At 30.5% G+C, this 16,339-nt stretch overlaps 2 protein-coding genes across 5 annotated transcripts; both read right to left on the reverse strand.

Moving 5' to 3' along the window:
• Positions 1 to 1,661: 1,661 nt before the first annotated feature.
• On the reverse strand, positions 1,662 to 4,238 carry LOC142530201 (inorganic phosphate transporter 1-4-like). 4 transcript variants are annotated; one of them, XM_075635997.1, is made up of 2 exons: positions 4,138 to 4,238; positions 1,662 to 3,377 (listed from the first exon to the last, which is right to left on the reverse strand). In XM_075635997.1, exon 2 carries the CDS (start codon positions 3,347 to 3,349, stop codon positions 1,745 to 1,747), a length of 1,605 nt encoding a protein of 534 aa, XP_075492112.1. In that variant the 5' UTR covers positions 3,350 to 3,377; positions 4,138 to 4,238; the 3' UTR covers positions 1,662 to 1,744. The 4 variants fall into 4 exon arrangements, with proteins under 4 accessions (XP_075492112.1, XP_075492114.1, XP_075492116.1 ...); XM_075635999.1 differs by having other exon boundaries at positions 1,662 to 3,358; positions 4,138 to 4,226; XM_075636001.1 differs by lacking the exon at positions 4,138 to 4,238 and adding an exon at positions 4,054 to 4,082 and having other exon boundaries at positions 1,662 to 3,358.
• Positions 4,239 to 9,225: 4,987 nt separating this feature from the next.
• Positions 9,226 to 10,966, reverse strand: LOC142529332 (hyoscyamine 6-dioxygenase-like). Its single transcript, XM_075634847.1, is given in 5 exon segments — positions 9,226 to 9,659; positions 9,917 to 9,934; positions 9,936 to 10,236; positions 10,338 to 10,588; positions 10,677 to 10,966. Coding segments are annotated over 5 exon segments (1,005 nt in total). The 5' UTR covers positions 10,866 to 10,966; the 3' UTR covers positions 9,226 to 9,413.
• Between the last annotated feature and the right edge of the window lie 5,373 nt (positions 10,967 to 16,339).

Genomic DNA, 16,339 nt, shown 5'->3' on the forward strand with positions numbered 1-16,339 from the left:
AAATAAAATATATGTAACTTTATTATTTTAAAAAATTAATATTATTTACTTATATGCATAGTTAATGAATCAATTAAATTACGATTATATATAAGAAATAAATTAATAATACAAATAACAATAAACAATGTGAAATGATTAAAAATATTATTTTAGAAATATTAAAGATAATGATATAGAAATGATTAATAAAGATAATTTTAGCGAAATTAAGGCTGAGTGAATTTGTATTATATCGAAATAAACAACCGGACCAATTTTATTAAAGGTTCGATTTTATTTTTAAAAAAAAATTGGTTCCTTTATTCAGTCTGATTTAGAATAATTTTATAAAGAAATCATTTAAATCAAATAATTTTTTTCTATATTTTATTAACTTTTATTAAATTCAGTTTTATATTATATTTTTAAAATAAAACTTATTGTTTTATTTTTTTTACAGTCAGTTATTTCAAATATTAACTGAAATATTATTTAAGTTCGATTGATTTGATTTTTTATGGAAAAATTGACAAGTTTATATGTTGTTATTTTATTTTTATGATGATGAAATTCACTGTCGTTATTTTTCGGTACATGCTATGTAAACCTCGTGAGATAGCGCAAAAACTTATGTGAGACGATCTCACGTGACATATTTTGTGAGACATATATCTTATTTGGGTTATCCATGAAAAAAAATTACTTTTTATGCTAAGAGTATTACTTTTATTGTTAATATCGATAGGGTTGACTCATCTCACAGATAAAGATTCGTGAGACCGTCTCACAAGAGACCTACTTATACCTCAGTAGCTTGCAAAAACAATGCTAGCTAGGTAAACCGTACAAGGTAAATTCTGTGCAACAAGCTCATCCGAGAAAATTTTGGTAGAGAGAATCAAATTGCTCAATCTGTTACTTCACCAATTTGGACACCCCTTAATGACATTAATATGTAAGTATATCTCTTATGAGGCGGTTTCATATGTCTATATACGTTAGAAGTGTCGACTCGGTCCATATATATTGTGAAAAGTAATACTTTTGTATTAGAATTAATATATTTTCATTAGTTGTGTCGGGTAGGAGATCTATCTCACAAAATTGATGAGTTTTTTGTGTTAATATATTAATTTTTTTGTTTTTGTTAATATTAATTTATCATAAAAATTCATATGAGATCGTATCACATACCAATTTTTCAAGACAAATCTTTTATCCGACTCGATATATGAAAAAATATTAATTTTTTATACCAAAAGTATTAATTTTATGTATTGGGTCGGCCTGTCTTGCGAATATATATCTGTTAGACAATTTCATAGGAGATCTATTCTTAATTTATTATAGTTCCCATTAATGTTAATATTGTATTTCTTATTATTTTCATTAACAGTAATACTATTAGTTATGAGAATTCTTGCTTTTATTAATTAACTTGTTATTAATTATCATTATATTCATTTTTTTTATTTTAAAGTCAAAAAATAAAATAGAAAATATATTTCTACCAATTAAAACCCGATATGGTAATATTGGTTTAATGAGTACAATATAGTATGTCCTAAGTTCATAATATCTGAAAAAAAATGCATTTGTCTCTATCATGAAAGTGGTTTATTTCTCTAGACTTGATACAATTTCCGGTTTTTGTGATGTTGATTGGTGTGTGTGTGGATGATGATGGAGTCTCATTGCAATTACGGATTCAACAACAATATAAATCCAACACAAGAAAAATGTGAGAAACAAGGAGGCGATTTTAAGCTACGGGAGCTGTCCTGTTGCTGCTACCAGCTTCCTCATTAACGTCCTCGTTTTCCCCCGACATCTCCTCCAGAGACTTTCCCTTGGATTCCGGCACCAAGAAAGTGAACAACAAACCTAAAAGATTGACAACGCCTAATAGGATCAGCGAATTCTTAACCCCGATGCCAGCTGGATATCCTGCGTCCGCTTTTTTCGGGTCCTGGTTCTGTGCCAGGTACAAAAACCCAAAAGCACCGATTATGGCACCCAATTTACCAGATGCAGCTGATATCCCATGGCACGTCGACCGCAATCTGGCTGGGAAAATCTCGGCTGGCACGACAAATGTCGTTGCGTTTGGCCCGAAATTGGCGAAGAAGAAGGTGAGCGAGTACATGGCCACGAACCCGATCCGGTTATCTGGATGAGTCCAGTGGTTGTAAGGGAACGCCAAAGCAAACATGAAGACCGTCATGAAGAAGAACCCGATTATTTGAATGGCGAATCTTCCGATTACATCGATCAGCGCCACTGTTACCCAGTAACCAGGGACTGTGCTGCACAGGGCAATCAGAGTTTGAGCCCTGGCAATGGTGAAAACTTCTTGAATTGCATTCATGGTTTTAGCAGGAGGGATCCATCCAATGGCACTGAAAATGTCTTTCTGGAACAGATTCTGGCTGTAAAAGGCAATGTCCAGCAAAAACCAGGTGCTTGTTGTTCCAAGCAAGTGCAATCCATGGCGTTGGAGAAATTCTTTGGAAAACAACCCGTATGCCGCCTTCTGCTGCACCATCTGCTCCACCTTATGCTGCTCAGCCTCAATATCCACCTGCAACACCTTAGACATATCGGAAGCCGCCTGTTTCGCATTCTTGGCCACCAGGGCAGTGTAACGGGCTGTTTCGGGCATCTTCAGCCTCCAGTAAAATGTCAGCAAAGCAGGGACTGCACCGACCATCAAAATAATTCTCCAAACATAATCTGCCTGAGGAATCGTGGAGGCAATCGGATCAACCTCGTAAGCCGGTGCCTTGAATTTCGCCTCAAACGCGGTAGAAATTATCATACCAAATATCCCTCCTGCTAGAATCCCAAATCCCTGCATAGCAAACACCGCGGCAATAAAGGCCCCCCGAGTTTTCTTGTTAGCATACTCCGACATGATGGTGGCCGATAGAGGGTAATCTCCACCAATACCGAAACCTAGCCAGAATCTGAAGAAGCACAGAGTAGTCATTACTGATTTCGCGCTGCTCCCGAAAGAAAGGCCCGACGCAACGGAGCAAAGGCACATGAGCATGAGCGTGACTCCGTAGACCTTTTTCCGTCCCATTTTGTCGCCAAGCCAGCCAAAGAAGAGCTGTCCTGCTAACGTTCCGCAGAGGGCAACGCCATTAACAGCTGCAGATACATTCGGCGGCAGGGTTCCTGGCTTCGGTGATCCCTCAACGTGGTAGTATATGCGACCGAGCATTTTGGTGACGAGTGATATGCAGAAGAGATCGTACGCATCGGTGAAAAATCCCATTCCCGCAATGATGATTGCGGTGAAATGGTACCATTGTGTCTTGGCTACATCGAGAGCGTTCAGCACTTTCAAGTTGTCCCCCGACATTGTTCTTCTCTTTACAGCGTATTTCTTTCTGCAACAAAATCAACAGCACAAATCAAACATATCGCTCTGAAAAATATTTAAATGACGAGTAATTTTATAGAATCTTGGGCAAAAAAAAGAATTAAATCAGATTAACTGAAGATCAATACAGCATAATCAATCACCTACTTTTAAGGGGTATAATTTGTTCGTTTGGCTGGCATCTGTTACCTATTTTTTCTCGAAATTTAATGATCATATCATATCTTCTCCAAATTATCTTGAAGCAAATCTGGATCGGATTCATTGATTCACGAATAATAACTCAATTTACAAATCGATTCAAAGGTTTGTTCCTCGAATTTTCTTTTAAAAAATTTCCCAGAATTTCCATATAATATTTCCAAATTACAACATTTGTTTAATTCGTTCCATCCTCCATGGAAATTAATGAACAAGAAAAGATCGGGATCTTAAATTTTGATTTTATATATATATATATATATATATAAATATTTTAAGCAAAAGAAATCAGAACGAAGACTGTTATATATAATATATACACATATATATGTATATATAAATCAGAGACCACCTTTGCATGGAACAAGAAAACAACATAAGATCCCATGAATACAACCCGACAAAAATATGGCGATGTCAGATAAAACATAAAATAAATAAAATCGATTAATACTTGTAACATGCAGCAAATAGATACGCACGCACGCAATATAATTCCAATGTTCAAAACCCAGAAATTTCAATAGTATTATAAAACTAACAACAATTACCATTAATTTATTTACCTTCTTATTTGTGAAGAAAAAGAGGAGTGGATGGATGAACAGTATTCTTGAATTAGATAATGTATTTTTATTGTACGGTTTTGTATTTGTAAAAGTGTTTGGAGGTGAAAAGAATACCGAGAGGTTGGGGGTATTTATACAGCGGAGGAAACTCAAACCCCATGGGATCTTCCGCCGGAATATTCCCTGTTTTTTCGGGTATCCTCAGTCATACACAAAAAAAAAAAATCATTTATATTATAATAATAATAATCACAAAATCATCACCAGTTGACTTGAGACATATTTTATTATAACAATTCATTAATAAAATTTATGTAACGAAGTTATGTCAAAAAAAAAAATATGTAACGAAGTTTTTTAATATTTTTGGATTAATACTTGAAATTTTTTTCTTATATGATGTGATGATGATTATATATGTTTGGGTTCAAAATCAGCTAATTATAAAAATATAATTAAAACAAAAATACTGATAAAGGGTTATAATCGTTATATGAAGAAGATGATTTTTTTTTAAGGTTAAAGTTGATAAATATTACACGTTATATTTTCTATAGTTTATGTGTAATATTTATTAAAGCACATAATCATAAAATTTAATGTTATTTACATAATTGTATGTTGGGAAAGATCACAATACTTATTTCACATTATAATAACTTTTGACCAAGAAATTTTTCTTGGCACGTTTTAGTTTGCCTAGATTTTTCTTCAATAATTGAGAATCCATATATTGGATCTTACAAAATTAAATATCATTTCATCAAATTAATTTGGAAGGTGAAAATTGAGATTTGACAAAAAGGGTGAACTTGAAATAAGGATCCAAGGATTTGATCTGAAACAAGTGATTTGATTGATTAATGATTTGATAAATGAGTTTCAAATATAACTCATTTCTAATTTATTTAAAATTAACCATAATTACTATTTGAAATTTCCATTTAAATACGCCAAAAAATTTGAAATCATCATTTTAAATCCATAGAACCAAGTACGTTATATATAAGGTGAATTTACTTACCGACTGATTTAAAATTTGAAAAATCTATCACAATGATTTTTTTCAATCAAACTGAATCGACCGAATTTTTCATCAAATTTTTTTAAAAAATAAACCGAATAAAAAATCGGGTTTTCAATCAATAACTATGCTAAAAACTTTAAAAAAATGAACTATAGGACATTCAAAAGTCAGGGTAAATATTCTTTTAAAAAAAATTACGGTAGACGAGAAAAATCAGATCTTAGTGAAAATTCAATCATAATCTTATATTTTTTAATTTTTGATAATTTCAGTTTTTTCTCTCTCTAAGTTTGTGATAATATCTCACACGTCAACGTTACATCAACAACGCATCGAAACAAATTAAAATCGTGAAAAAAACAAAAACAAAAACAGCATACGAAAACTAAAATATTCGTCTTTAAAAATAACATAAATTACAAAGAGCTAAATACAAATACTATGTAAGACTAAAATTATAGTTTTATGATTATATTCCTTATTATACTTTCACAAACTTTCCCATCTCCCACTAATCACTAAGACGCGATTGCATGTGCTCATCAATCGATTACAAGTCCAATCTCAAGGGTTATAATTTAAAGCAGAGTTTCTATTTCTTAATGACCACACATTTCTCTTCTTAAAATAGGAAATCCGAAAAATAATTATGATTAATTATTCTCTTCCACCATTGTTTATTTTCCAATTATCATGAGTTCTATAAAGTAAAGAAAGGAGAGGGAGAGATGGTTTTGCACCAAATACAGAGCTGATTTTAATTCACTTCTGTTATGTTAATTAATTAAAGATTATAATATATTGAATACCAAGAAGGTTAAATTTATAAAATTGATTAGAAACTTAAAAGCACAATTCCATATTAAAATCACGACATACAATTACAAAACAATTTTATGTTGTGTCGATGTTTTTAATATTGTTAATCAAAATCCTTCGATTTAAACACAACCCAACGTGTCTATAAAATGGTAAAAACTTGTGTGATATACGAGTCGTATTTTGTGAGACGGATCTCTTTTTTGGGTCATCCATGAAAAAGTATTACTTTTTATGCCAAGAGTATTACTTTTTAATGTGAATATCGGTAGGGTTGACCCGTCTCACAAATAAAGATTTGTGAGACCGTCTCACAAAAGACCTACTCTTAATTTAGTAAAAAAATGAATTTGATCTATAAAATATTATAATAAAATAAAATTTTATTTTACAAATCAATTTATTAGGTTAAAAAAAAACGAAGTCACAGAAATCCGCAATTTTTCAGTTTTTGGCTTCTAAATTTTTTGGATGCTTATTTTTTTCTAAAACGAAGAACAATCTAAACACAAATTTTATATTTATATATAATAATATAGTATAAAATTGTATTGTTCCTTAAAAATTATCCTTTTAATTTATATTTTTTTAATCCAAACATACTTTAAATCAATAGCCATAATTTGCATCAGGTAGACGTCGTATTAAGCAAATCATGTAATTATAGGATAAATACACAAAATAAATAATTTGTCAAATAAAATAGGATCAATAAATTAATACAAATACAATTAAATAATTTATATCACTCACTAGATCGATATGCGTCAGCATTGAGTTCAAATAATTTAATTCTGGATCAATATTATATTTCACACTCGTAAACTTGTTAACATATGAAATAAAATAATAAACCCACTTTGATCAATTTCTAGCCCATTTTGGAAGATTTCGTGTTACATCATATTTTAGGTTGCAATATAATATTTGTTTCCAATATTTTATATCAACTTGATTTATGCTCATTCTTATGGAGTTTTAAATTTAATTAGTTCCTCTCATAATTTATGATATTTCCATTTTAGTACTAATAGGCGTTTATCAGATAAACGAAACACTATCAAATGTTGTGGTTGAATTGATGAATTGAGATGATGGATTTCAGATTCCTCCTTACTTTGATATATTAAATTCAAATGAATTTCAAATTCATCAATACATATGATTTAAATTTATCACTCAAATTCTTCTCCAAATCAATTCTCTTCTTTCACGAGATCTCCACAAATTCAAAAACGACCTTGTGAGGTTCAAACTAAAATAAATTCATATTTTGAGATGGATAAAACCTTTTATATTAGAAAACATTGACTGATTTGTGTTGCTTGAGTTTTAATCTTGATTAGGGTACCCATGGTGGAATCAAATAAGGTGTTTGAACTATGATTTGATTAAAGTTGTTGATGTTCTCGTGCATCAAACTGTCGATATTGCGCAGCTTAATCTGGTTTGTTAAAAGGTGTCACGCTCTGGGACCGGGGTTAGTCGATATTGGTGTTGTTTAGCAAGCACACAATTGAAAACAACCAACCTCGTAGCACAGTATAAACCAAAACACGTTTGTATCATAATTTCAAATAGATAACAATGTCTTTACAACCCAATAACTGAAAAACGACAGAATTTAATGCTGAAACGTTACAACTGAATTAAAAGTTTAAACTTAAACTAAAATATTGAAATTTCACCAGCCCCAAAATTGGTCTGACTCCTCTTCCTTGAGTTGTTCATTGGGTTTATCTAGGAAAGGCTTGTAAAGGGTAAGTGATATGGTAGTCACTCAGCAAGTGGGAGCTGTTCGAGCACAACATAACAACATGGATAGAATTTCGAAAAACAATTCATGTACAACAAGACTCATATCACATGCATAACATTGATTTTCACTCATCTAAAGGGACGATGCCATATAACGGTTATAATCACACCCTGCAAGAGCCATAAACATTTCATATTGGGATCTCCACCCATATACAGTCGAATACTCACAGTGCCCAAAACCACATGACAACCAACACAAGAACGGAGTAGAAGAAGAATTTGCGCTTGACTGAATTTTTAAAATAAAAACGAAAATGCATACATAAAATTTACACTTTAAAAAAAGCCTACTTATCTTGGTTTTTGAATGCTAAAACGTGGGTGCACGGCTTCTTGGCTTAGATCACTTCTTGCTCCTTACTCGGGCGGCACTTCGACTCACTTGTTAGCCTAACTTGGACGATTTTTAAGCAGAGTTTTGGTTAGGGTATGCTGCTGAAATTTTCGAAATTCGCAGCTATGGTTTTCGAAAATTATGGTGTGAGGAATGCTAGGAGTTAAGGGCTATTTATAGGTGAGGCAAGGAGGCTAAATTATGCATAAATCATGTTCAAAATTGGCCTAAATTCCACGATTTGACCCCCAAATTCCATTCAATGATTGATTTATTTAGCTACCTAAATTGTGGGATTTACTCCTTGGTTCCTATCCATTTGATTGGTTCGAAAATATGGTGGTTAGGTCAAGTATTTTTGTGCAAAAGTTTGATGGTTATTTCCATTCTTTAATCTTGGTCCTAATATGCATGATTATTCAGCTGCTACTTAGATTTTTAGGAATATCCATAGTTTAATTTATCTTATTTTCCATGCACTTTGTATAATATTCTCAATCTTGCAAATCTTCTTCTCAAAATTTCGAAAATATGCATGCATATACTAATACCACTCTAATACAAACTTGTATTTCCAAAAATGTTCCAAAATATTCTCATCTAAAATATCTACAACAAAAATTTACTAATAATAATCCTAAAATAGAGTTGCATGAGGGTTTTTCACAAGAGGTTGTAAAAGAGTGACTTCAGATTTTAACAAATAATACTGTATCTATTGGTGACAGAGTTGATGGTGAAAAATGGTAAGACCGACTTCTAAGAAATACGAGACAACACTAGCAGATAGACAAACATCTTTTTAGACTCATGAGCCTACCAATACGATCTATTAGCACCTAAGTATAGGTGTATTCTGCGCTGCCACAAATATAAAGTAAAACACTTCGAATAAAATCTGATAAACTTTTTTCAAATCAATTATTTTTATATTTAAATTGATCTAGAAGGTAGATAAATTAATTTCCAAATACAATTTTAGTTGGTACAATTAACTAATTAGTGGGTCGATGAAATCACCATTAATCACGACTATATTGGTGGGCCGTCATCAAGTCTAAGTGTAGTAAGAATATTTTGTTGCAATTTACTTTCAGATTAATTTATAATTAAACAAACAATACAAACGCGAACACTAAAACACAAACCAAATTTTACAATCTTAATATATATTGCATTTTTCTACACACATCCACACAATTTGACTTTAAACATATTACAAATTTACCATCCATCTGCTATATTATCTTCATATTTGGTGAAACATGTTAATTAATTATTCTTAACTTTGAAACTTTCCAAAGTAGCTTCCCAGTCGAACTTATTTTCAGTAGAGGCACTGAAAAACTCTTTGTATGTGAACCCTCTGTAAACGGGAGATATTCCAGCAGAGTCATCGGCAGGCTTGACAACCATGTCCATAGACGGAATCAAGAAAGTCCCGATCGTCGTCCTAGCCTGTTCCGAGTGTGTCACCACCCGGTGGATCGGGCTCAAAAATTTTCCATTAGTGATCGCCTGTATGCAATTACTTTTTAAAAAACTATAATTGATCATATTCAAAATTAATGCTACCATAAATACATTTTTCCAAAAATTTGAACTTATGGTGGAGACTCAACTATGATATTTATTATATTTTTACATACCACGCATGTAGGTCGAAAATTAGGAAATCTATTCATGAATAAAAATGTCTAGATTTTAGCTAGAAGTGGTTTAATTTTAATCTAGGGATATTGTTTAAAAAATGGAAAGAATAATAGTATATATACCTTAAGTTGCATTCCGGGAAATTACGAAAAATGCATTTTCCATTGGCTCTATATTCATCCACTGTCCCTGGAAAAATACTTGAAGCCCTGGAACTGAACATTGCTGAATCATACTTATGAGATTCGGGTCACGGTGTTCGGGCATTCCCAAGGTTAAACTCGGATCCGGGCATGGAACATGGTGATTAATCGACAATAATTGAGTTTTACTCAAATCTCCATCAAAATATCCGGGTTTAAGCCCCAATCCTTCACCAATAAGATCCAATATCCTCAACATAAACTTCCTCACCTTTGCGGAATACTTGCCAACAACTTCCCTGGTAAACCAAATAAATAACAAACCTTGAAAAATCAGGGATCATATTAGTGAATGAAATATTGAACTAACATGATGAATCAGGACACATAAGATATGTACCGATATCTTGTCGGGTTTTCGGGCCACAGGTCGATGTAATCTTCGATAGGATGACAGTGGTGGGTAAAATTATCCCTCCAGTAATGAACTTCTTCTTTGTCATAATCAATTGTGCTGGAATAGATTCTACACTTTCTTGTCATGTCTGTAGAATAAAAACTCGATTTGTACTCTGGTGACGTACCGAAAAACTCCTGGAATACGCGCATCGTTTCGTCCATCAAGCTTACAGGGATTCCATGGTTGATCACCTGGTAATAAAAATTTTCCTCTCAGAATATTATATTTTCTTATTTAAAAAAATGACTGAATTCGTAAAAAGTTGATGCTTTGAGAAACCTGGAAGAAACCAAATTCTTGACATGCATTCAGAATCTGTCTACTTTTCGCATTTTCAAGATCGATAACCGGAGAGTTTTCGCATACGGGGAAATCAAGTTTTCCAGGTCTTTTTCCAGGAGGGAACACGTATTTTTCTGGCAAATATTGAGCCGTTTTAGTGCACCAGTTTGACATAAGAACCTCCATTAATTTCTTTATTTTGATATCAGGGTGAGGATTTATGATTCTAAGAACGCTGATTAAATAGTTGAAGAATAAAAATTAATCATATATCAAGGCTAAAGTCTATCATAGGACCTGGATTTTTTTTTAAAAAAATCATATATTTTCATTCCAAAGATATCGACCAGCAAATGGGGTTGAGTACCAAGGACGGAGCCAAAAATAAAAAATCATTAAATTTAGGTTATCAAAATATAATTAGAAAACAAACCCTAATAGAAATAAGTGAATATAAATGATTTTGTGGTGACGCAATAGAAAAACTATTATTCCATTTAACTCCTTTAAGTACTTATACAAACTAATTAACCCTTTATATATATTTTGTTTTAAATGTTACCATTTATTGTTTCGTATTAATTAGATTTTGTTTCTTTTTTGAAAATTAACTCAAATTCTCAAATCTTTGCAAAATTTTAAATAGAACATGATTAAAGAAATAAGCAATTTTAATTATAAGATGAAAACTCAATATAGGTTGACTTAAAACAAATATAACTCAAATATTTCGACATTTAATCTGAAAAATCTATTTGATTTGACCTATTTTTTATATGTACCATCGCAAGAACTTTGATTTAACCATAACCACAGGGAAAATGATTTTTTTTATCTATTAACTTGTTTAATTTTAGGTTTTGGTTTATTAAGTTTTGGTTTTGGTACATTAATTTTTTATTTTCAGCTATTATGATTCAATTGTTGACATGAAATCTAATAAACAATAATTTTTGATGTCATGACAGCACAGTTCGGTGTCATATAATCAATTGAATCAAAATACTCAAAAATTAAAATTTAGTATATCAAAACCAATCTTTAAATTTTTAATCGATCAAAACCCAAAATTAAACAAGTTAGTAAAAAAAATATTTTCTCTATATTCTATTATCATGATTAAATTTATGTAAATCAAAAAAAAAATTAAGTTAATGATATTAATTATCCTTAGAAATGAAAAAATAGTGTATTTATTGATATCATGAGGCGACAAGTTGATACAATTAATAATGCAAGTGGGTGCAAATATGATATAAAGAAGATAAAGTGCATGCTATTTTGTGTGTGTGTGTGTGTGTATATTTAAAAGATAATGTCCCAAAATCAATCTATAATCTCAGTTAATTATATACATTATTCAATGGAGTCTATAATTCATTTAAGATATATATATCATAGATTAATATCCATAAAAAGGTTGACTCAGTCCATATTTTGAGTAAAAACTAATATTTTTAACAAAAAATGTAATATTTTTCATAGATAGTGTCGGGGTAGGAGATTTGTCTAACAAAATTAAACCGTAAAACAGTATCATAATAGTTTTTGTGTATATATAATACAAGAACACCATATACTAATTACTATATGGAGTCATCGAATAATTTTTTTTTGTCCAAAACATCCTCCATCTTTTAATACCGACGAATTGGTCCAAATTCTCATGTTTGTTAAAAAGCCAACATGCTATTAATTAATGCGCGATCAATTAACAAAAGGGGACCATTATATATCCATGCTAATTCATAAAATTCCAAATAATTTCAATGATGTCCTGGAAATTGATATAATATCTCATTTTTTCTTAATAAAAGTACATTGCCCCACAAATTTTTATTATTTTTTAAGTAATTGAATTGCTTTCAACTAAATATCAACTTGGATTTGATGTATATTTCTAAGAAATATGTAGTGACCACAAAGCTTTGTAAATTTGAATGATGGATCAGCAATCCAAGAGTCGAAGAAATCTTCAGTTACTGCCAAATTTGATATATCAACTTTGTTTGTCATATATTTAGTAAATAAGATTCCTATTCATGCCTACAATAATCTTTTTTGTGTTGAAGTAGTTTCTGAATATAAATATAGAAATTAATGTTTTAAAATGAAAAATATATATTATTTTAATGAGGATTTTTTTATAAGTTTGATTCCCGAGTATTTTTGGTCATTAGAACTTGGATAAGAGATTGAGATAATCTTGTATACTTGTATAAATGGTTCATGTTTAATAATTACACACGCACACACATATTTAAACATGAAAAAAAAAAATCAAAATGAAATTATATGATATTTAATATCGAAAAACATAAATTTTCTTTCTGTTTGGTATTGGGGGCAAATCTAGTCACGATCATGTGATATTGCCACCAGGAGTAAAAAAAAAAAGAAGAAGAAGAAGAAAAAGAACGTATTATTTTATTTGGTTTTAGGTACTAATTAAAATGTTGCATTGTCTATTTATTATTTTTTTGTAATTTTTCTCTTACAGGAGACTCAGATTATATTGCATGCTAATCTATTCTATTTCGTTTGTTTTTATGTTCTAAAATGATTTTTGGTCCTAAAACTAAATTGAAGACATCATGAGTTTTGTTAAAGCTAAATGATTTCATTGTTTTCTCATGTGTAAATGTAATATGCTCTCAAATATTTTAGAGTTGACCTATAAACAAAAAATTTGTTTATGGAAACGTACAATCTTACTTTGCTCGTTGTCGTTCAAATTAGAAGGCATCCTTCTCCTACCTCAAATGTTCCGGATTCTCTTCCTTTTAACGAAAATAATTCGGTTGCACCTTAATATTAACAACGATGAAAGTCGTAATTACTGTACAAAATGCCATCTTAAAAACGACATTCAATTTTTTGATTTAATGTTAAGACTTAGATGGTTTTCATATGAAATTCTATAGAATTCCAAGTAACAAAATCTTTATATTTATTGTTCATTCTAGGTACTGTTGCAAAATTCCCTTGTCTCGCGCTCTTACATCAAATTTTGAGGTTGGAAGTACTAATATACATCAACAATAAACTCATTAGGTCATCTTCAACCCATAAATTTATTTTGGTACAGTTTTTGCACCAAAATAGTGCAATTTCTGCACCAAATATAACATTCATCTCCAACCCATATACTTCAAATCTTACACTAAAAAGTATATTCCTAATATATTCTCAAATTATTCTTTTTAATTTGATTTATTTAACTTATTTTAAATATATTATTGAATATATTATTATTTAAAAATATCTAATTATTAAAATAATATGTTATTATTATATAAATAATATTTATAATTTTTAATATTAATATTTATAATTAAAAAAAACAAAAAAATAAAAAAAAAAGATAGAACTCTGCGCCAAATTTGGCGCAGAGGGGAAATGGAGCTGCGCTATTTTAAAATAGCGCTTCTCCGTTGGAGCGATGCCCTTGCATTTTGGTGCAAGGGAGATGTCTTTATGACTATCGAGGTAATCTAAGACCATGTTTGGTATGGTTGAATGAAATAAGATGTGAAAGAAATAAAATTTGGCATGAAATAAAAATAAAAATAAAAATGAAATGATATATCTATTCAATTCTTATGATTGACATGAGAAAAAATGGAATATACTAGAATAAAATTATTTTAATAATTAAATCGTATTATATATAAAATATTTAAATTATAATTATTATAATTTTTATTATATATCTAATCATTATTAATAATGATTGCGGGTAGTTTTCTTAATTTATTTAGGTAGATTTATTTTTTTAAAATTTTTTTGCCAGCGATAAACAAGTCTCGGGTCTATGCTCAAGTCTCGTCAATATTGTTCCCAGCAGTATTTTAGTATATCCTTGGTAATTATATATATGTTAGCTAGTTGCAACATTTATTAAGATTCATTAATTTTATTTACGTAACACATCAAAATTATATCATAATGAACCACAAATTTGATAAACTTAAGATAAAAATTGAATATACACCCTTTTTATTTTCCTACTTGTGCATTTTCTGCGCTCAGACAAGCATTTCACGCATGATAATGCATGCAGTACTATGGAAGATATAAAAAACATTAAATATACATATACAAACGTACATAAAAATATATAGATTATGTTAATTGATCTGTACGTAATCATAGGAACTGAACACATTGGAAACAATTCCATCAGCAACATACAACGATATTCACGACGTCGACACAGTTGAGTAGCAAGAAATTTCGATGAGGTTAAGCAAAATGGTCGCTGGAAATTGCCCAATCCAACAATTTGTCTACACTGTGAGGCTTTATTGTTCCATGGTGTAACGTCTCAATTAATCTTGCTGTGGAAATTGACACACAAGAATACATCAAATACCTTCGCCAATAGAATTGCAAGAACCATACGATGCGGAAAATGAACAGGGCTGACATTTTTTTCAAGTACATCAGGATATATATACCATCATGTTTTCTCTTTTACGTCATCGTAGATTAATCTTTGGCAACCAGTGCAGATTGAATTTACACATTTCGAGCTCATGGCTAAATTTATCACTCGATTGGCAGCCTTTTGGCCCTTTTACAAAGTGAGAATTATAGACCGATGCACGTGCAGATGTAAATTGTAGCAAAGATCATGAAATAGATAACAAACTTCAATAAAATCAAGAATTTAGACGTGAATTGCTGACAAAAATGCAAAATATCCTCAATCAATTTGTTCATGTATTTTGACAAATTGGCCAACGCGAAGACATTCTCCGTTGCAGCCTCATCATCAAGCAGTAGAAACCACGCGAATATCAATACTGTCTACCAATAGCATCTCAATTTGCAGCTGTCATCGTTTGAACATTAATTAATCAACGGATAATTTAATTGGTCGAGACATTTTTATAAGGAATACAGGAAATCTTATGAATATTCAGAAAATCGTTGGTTATTATGATCATTTACAATTTCATCTCATTTGGTATACATATGGTTGGGTTGGGACACAAATAACTGAAATATATCAATGGTATCCGAATAACATGTCTGGACTACTATGCTGCATACAATGCTGTAGGTTAGAAAAAAGGAAAACATAAATATTTTACTTTATCAAGATTTGATATTGAAAAAATTCATAGACGCAATGGTTTATATAAATCGATCTTTCTGACATCAAGAAAATTAGAGTTAAATTAACACAAAAACTCAAATGAGACCGTGTCGCGGAAAAATTTTCTGAGACGATCCGATTCATGAAAAATATATTACATTTTATGACAAAAATATTATTATTTTTATTTTAAATGTGGATCGAGTGGATCATTTTCATGCAAATATTTATGTGACATCGTCTCCTTATTAATTAATATATGGACACATGTTGCAAACGGTCGTATCGTTTCTATGTTTTTACAGAAACATTTTTCCTTTTGTTTTTAATTAATTTCGAAGCGAGAGCAAGATCTGGATATTGAATAACAATTTATAAAGAATTTTAATAACTAAAATATTGATTAACAAATATTAAATACACAATTAATTACCAAGTGGAGACATAACTTTGACACAACTTTAAAAATTAACAAAACAAAAATATTATATAGAATAGAATATAAAATATTGAAATGAATTTTGGAAAACAATGTATTTAATTTCAAGGCTGGATT

Source organism: Primulina tabacum, chromosome 16 (genome assembly GCF_025594145.1).
Source record: "Primulina tabacum isolate GXHZ01 chromosome 16, ASM2559414v2, whole genome shotgun sequence".
Lineage (NCBI taxonomy): Eukaryota > Viridiplantae > Streptophyta > Magnoliopsida > Lamiales > Gesneriaceae > Primulina > Primulina tabacum.

What these genes read in the sequence shown, in the direction of transcription:
- LOC142530201 (XM_075635997.1), bottom strand. Translation starts at nt 3,349, where the DNA reads ATGTCGGGGGACAACTTGAAAGTGCTGAACGCTCTCGATGTAGCCAAG.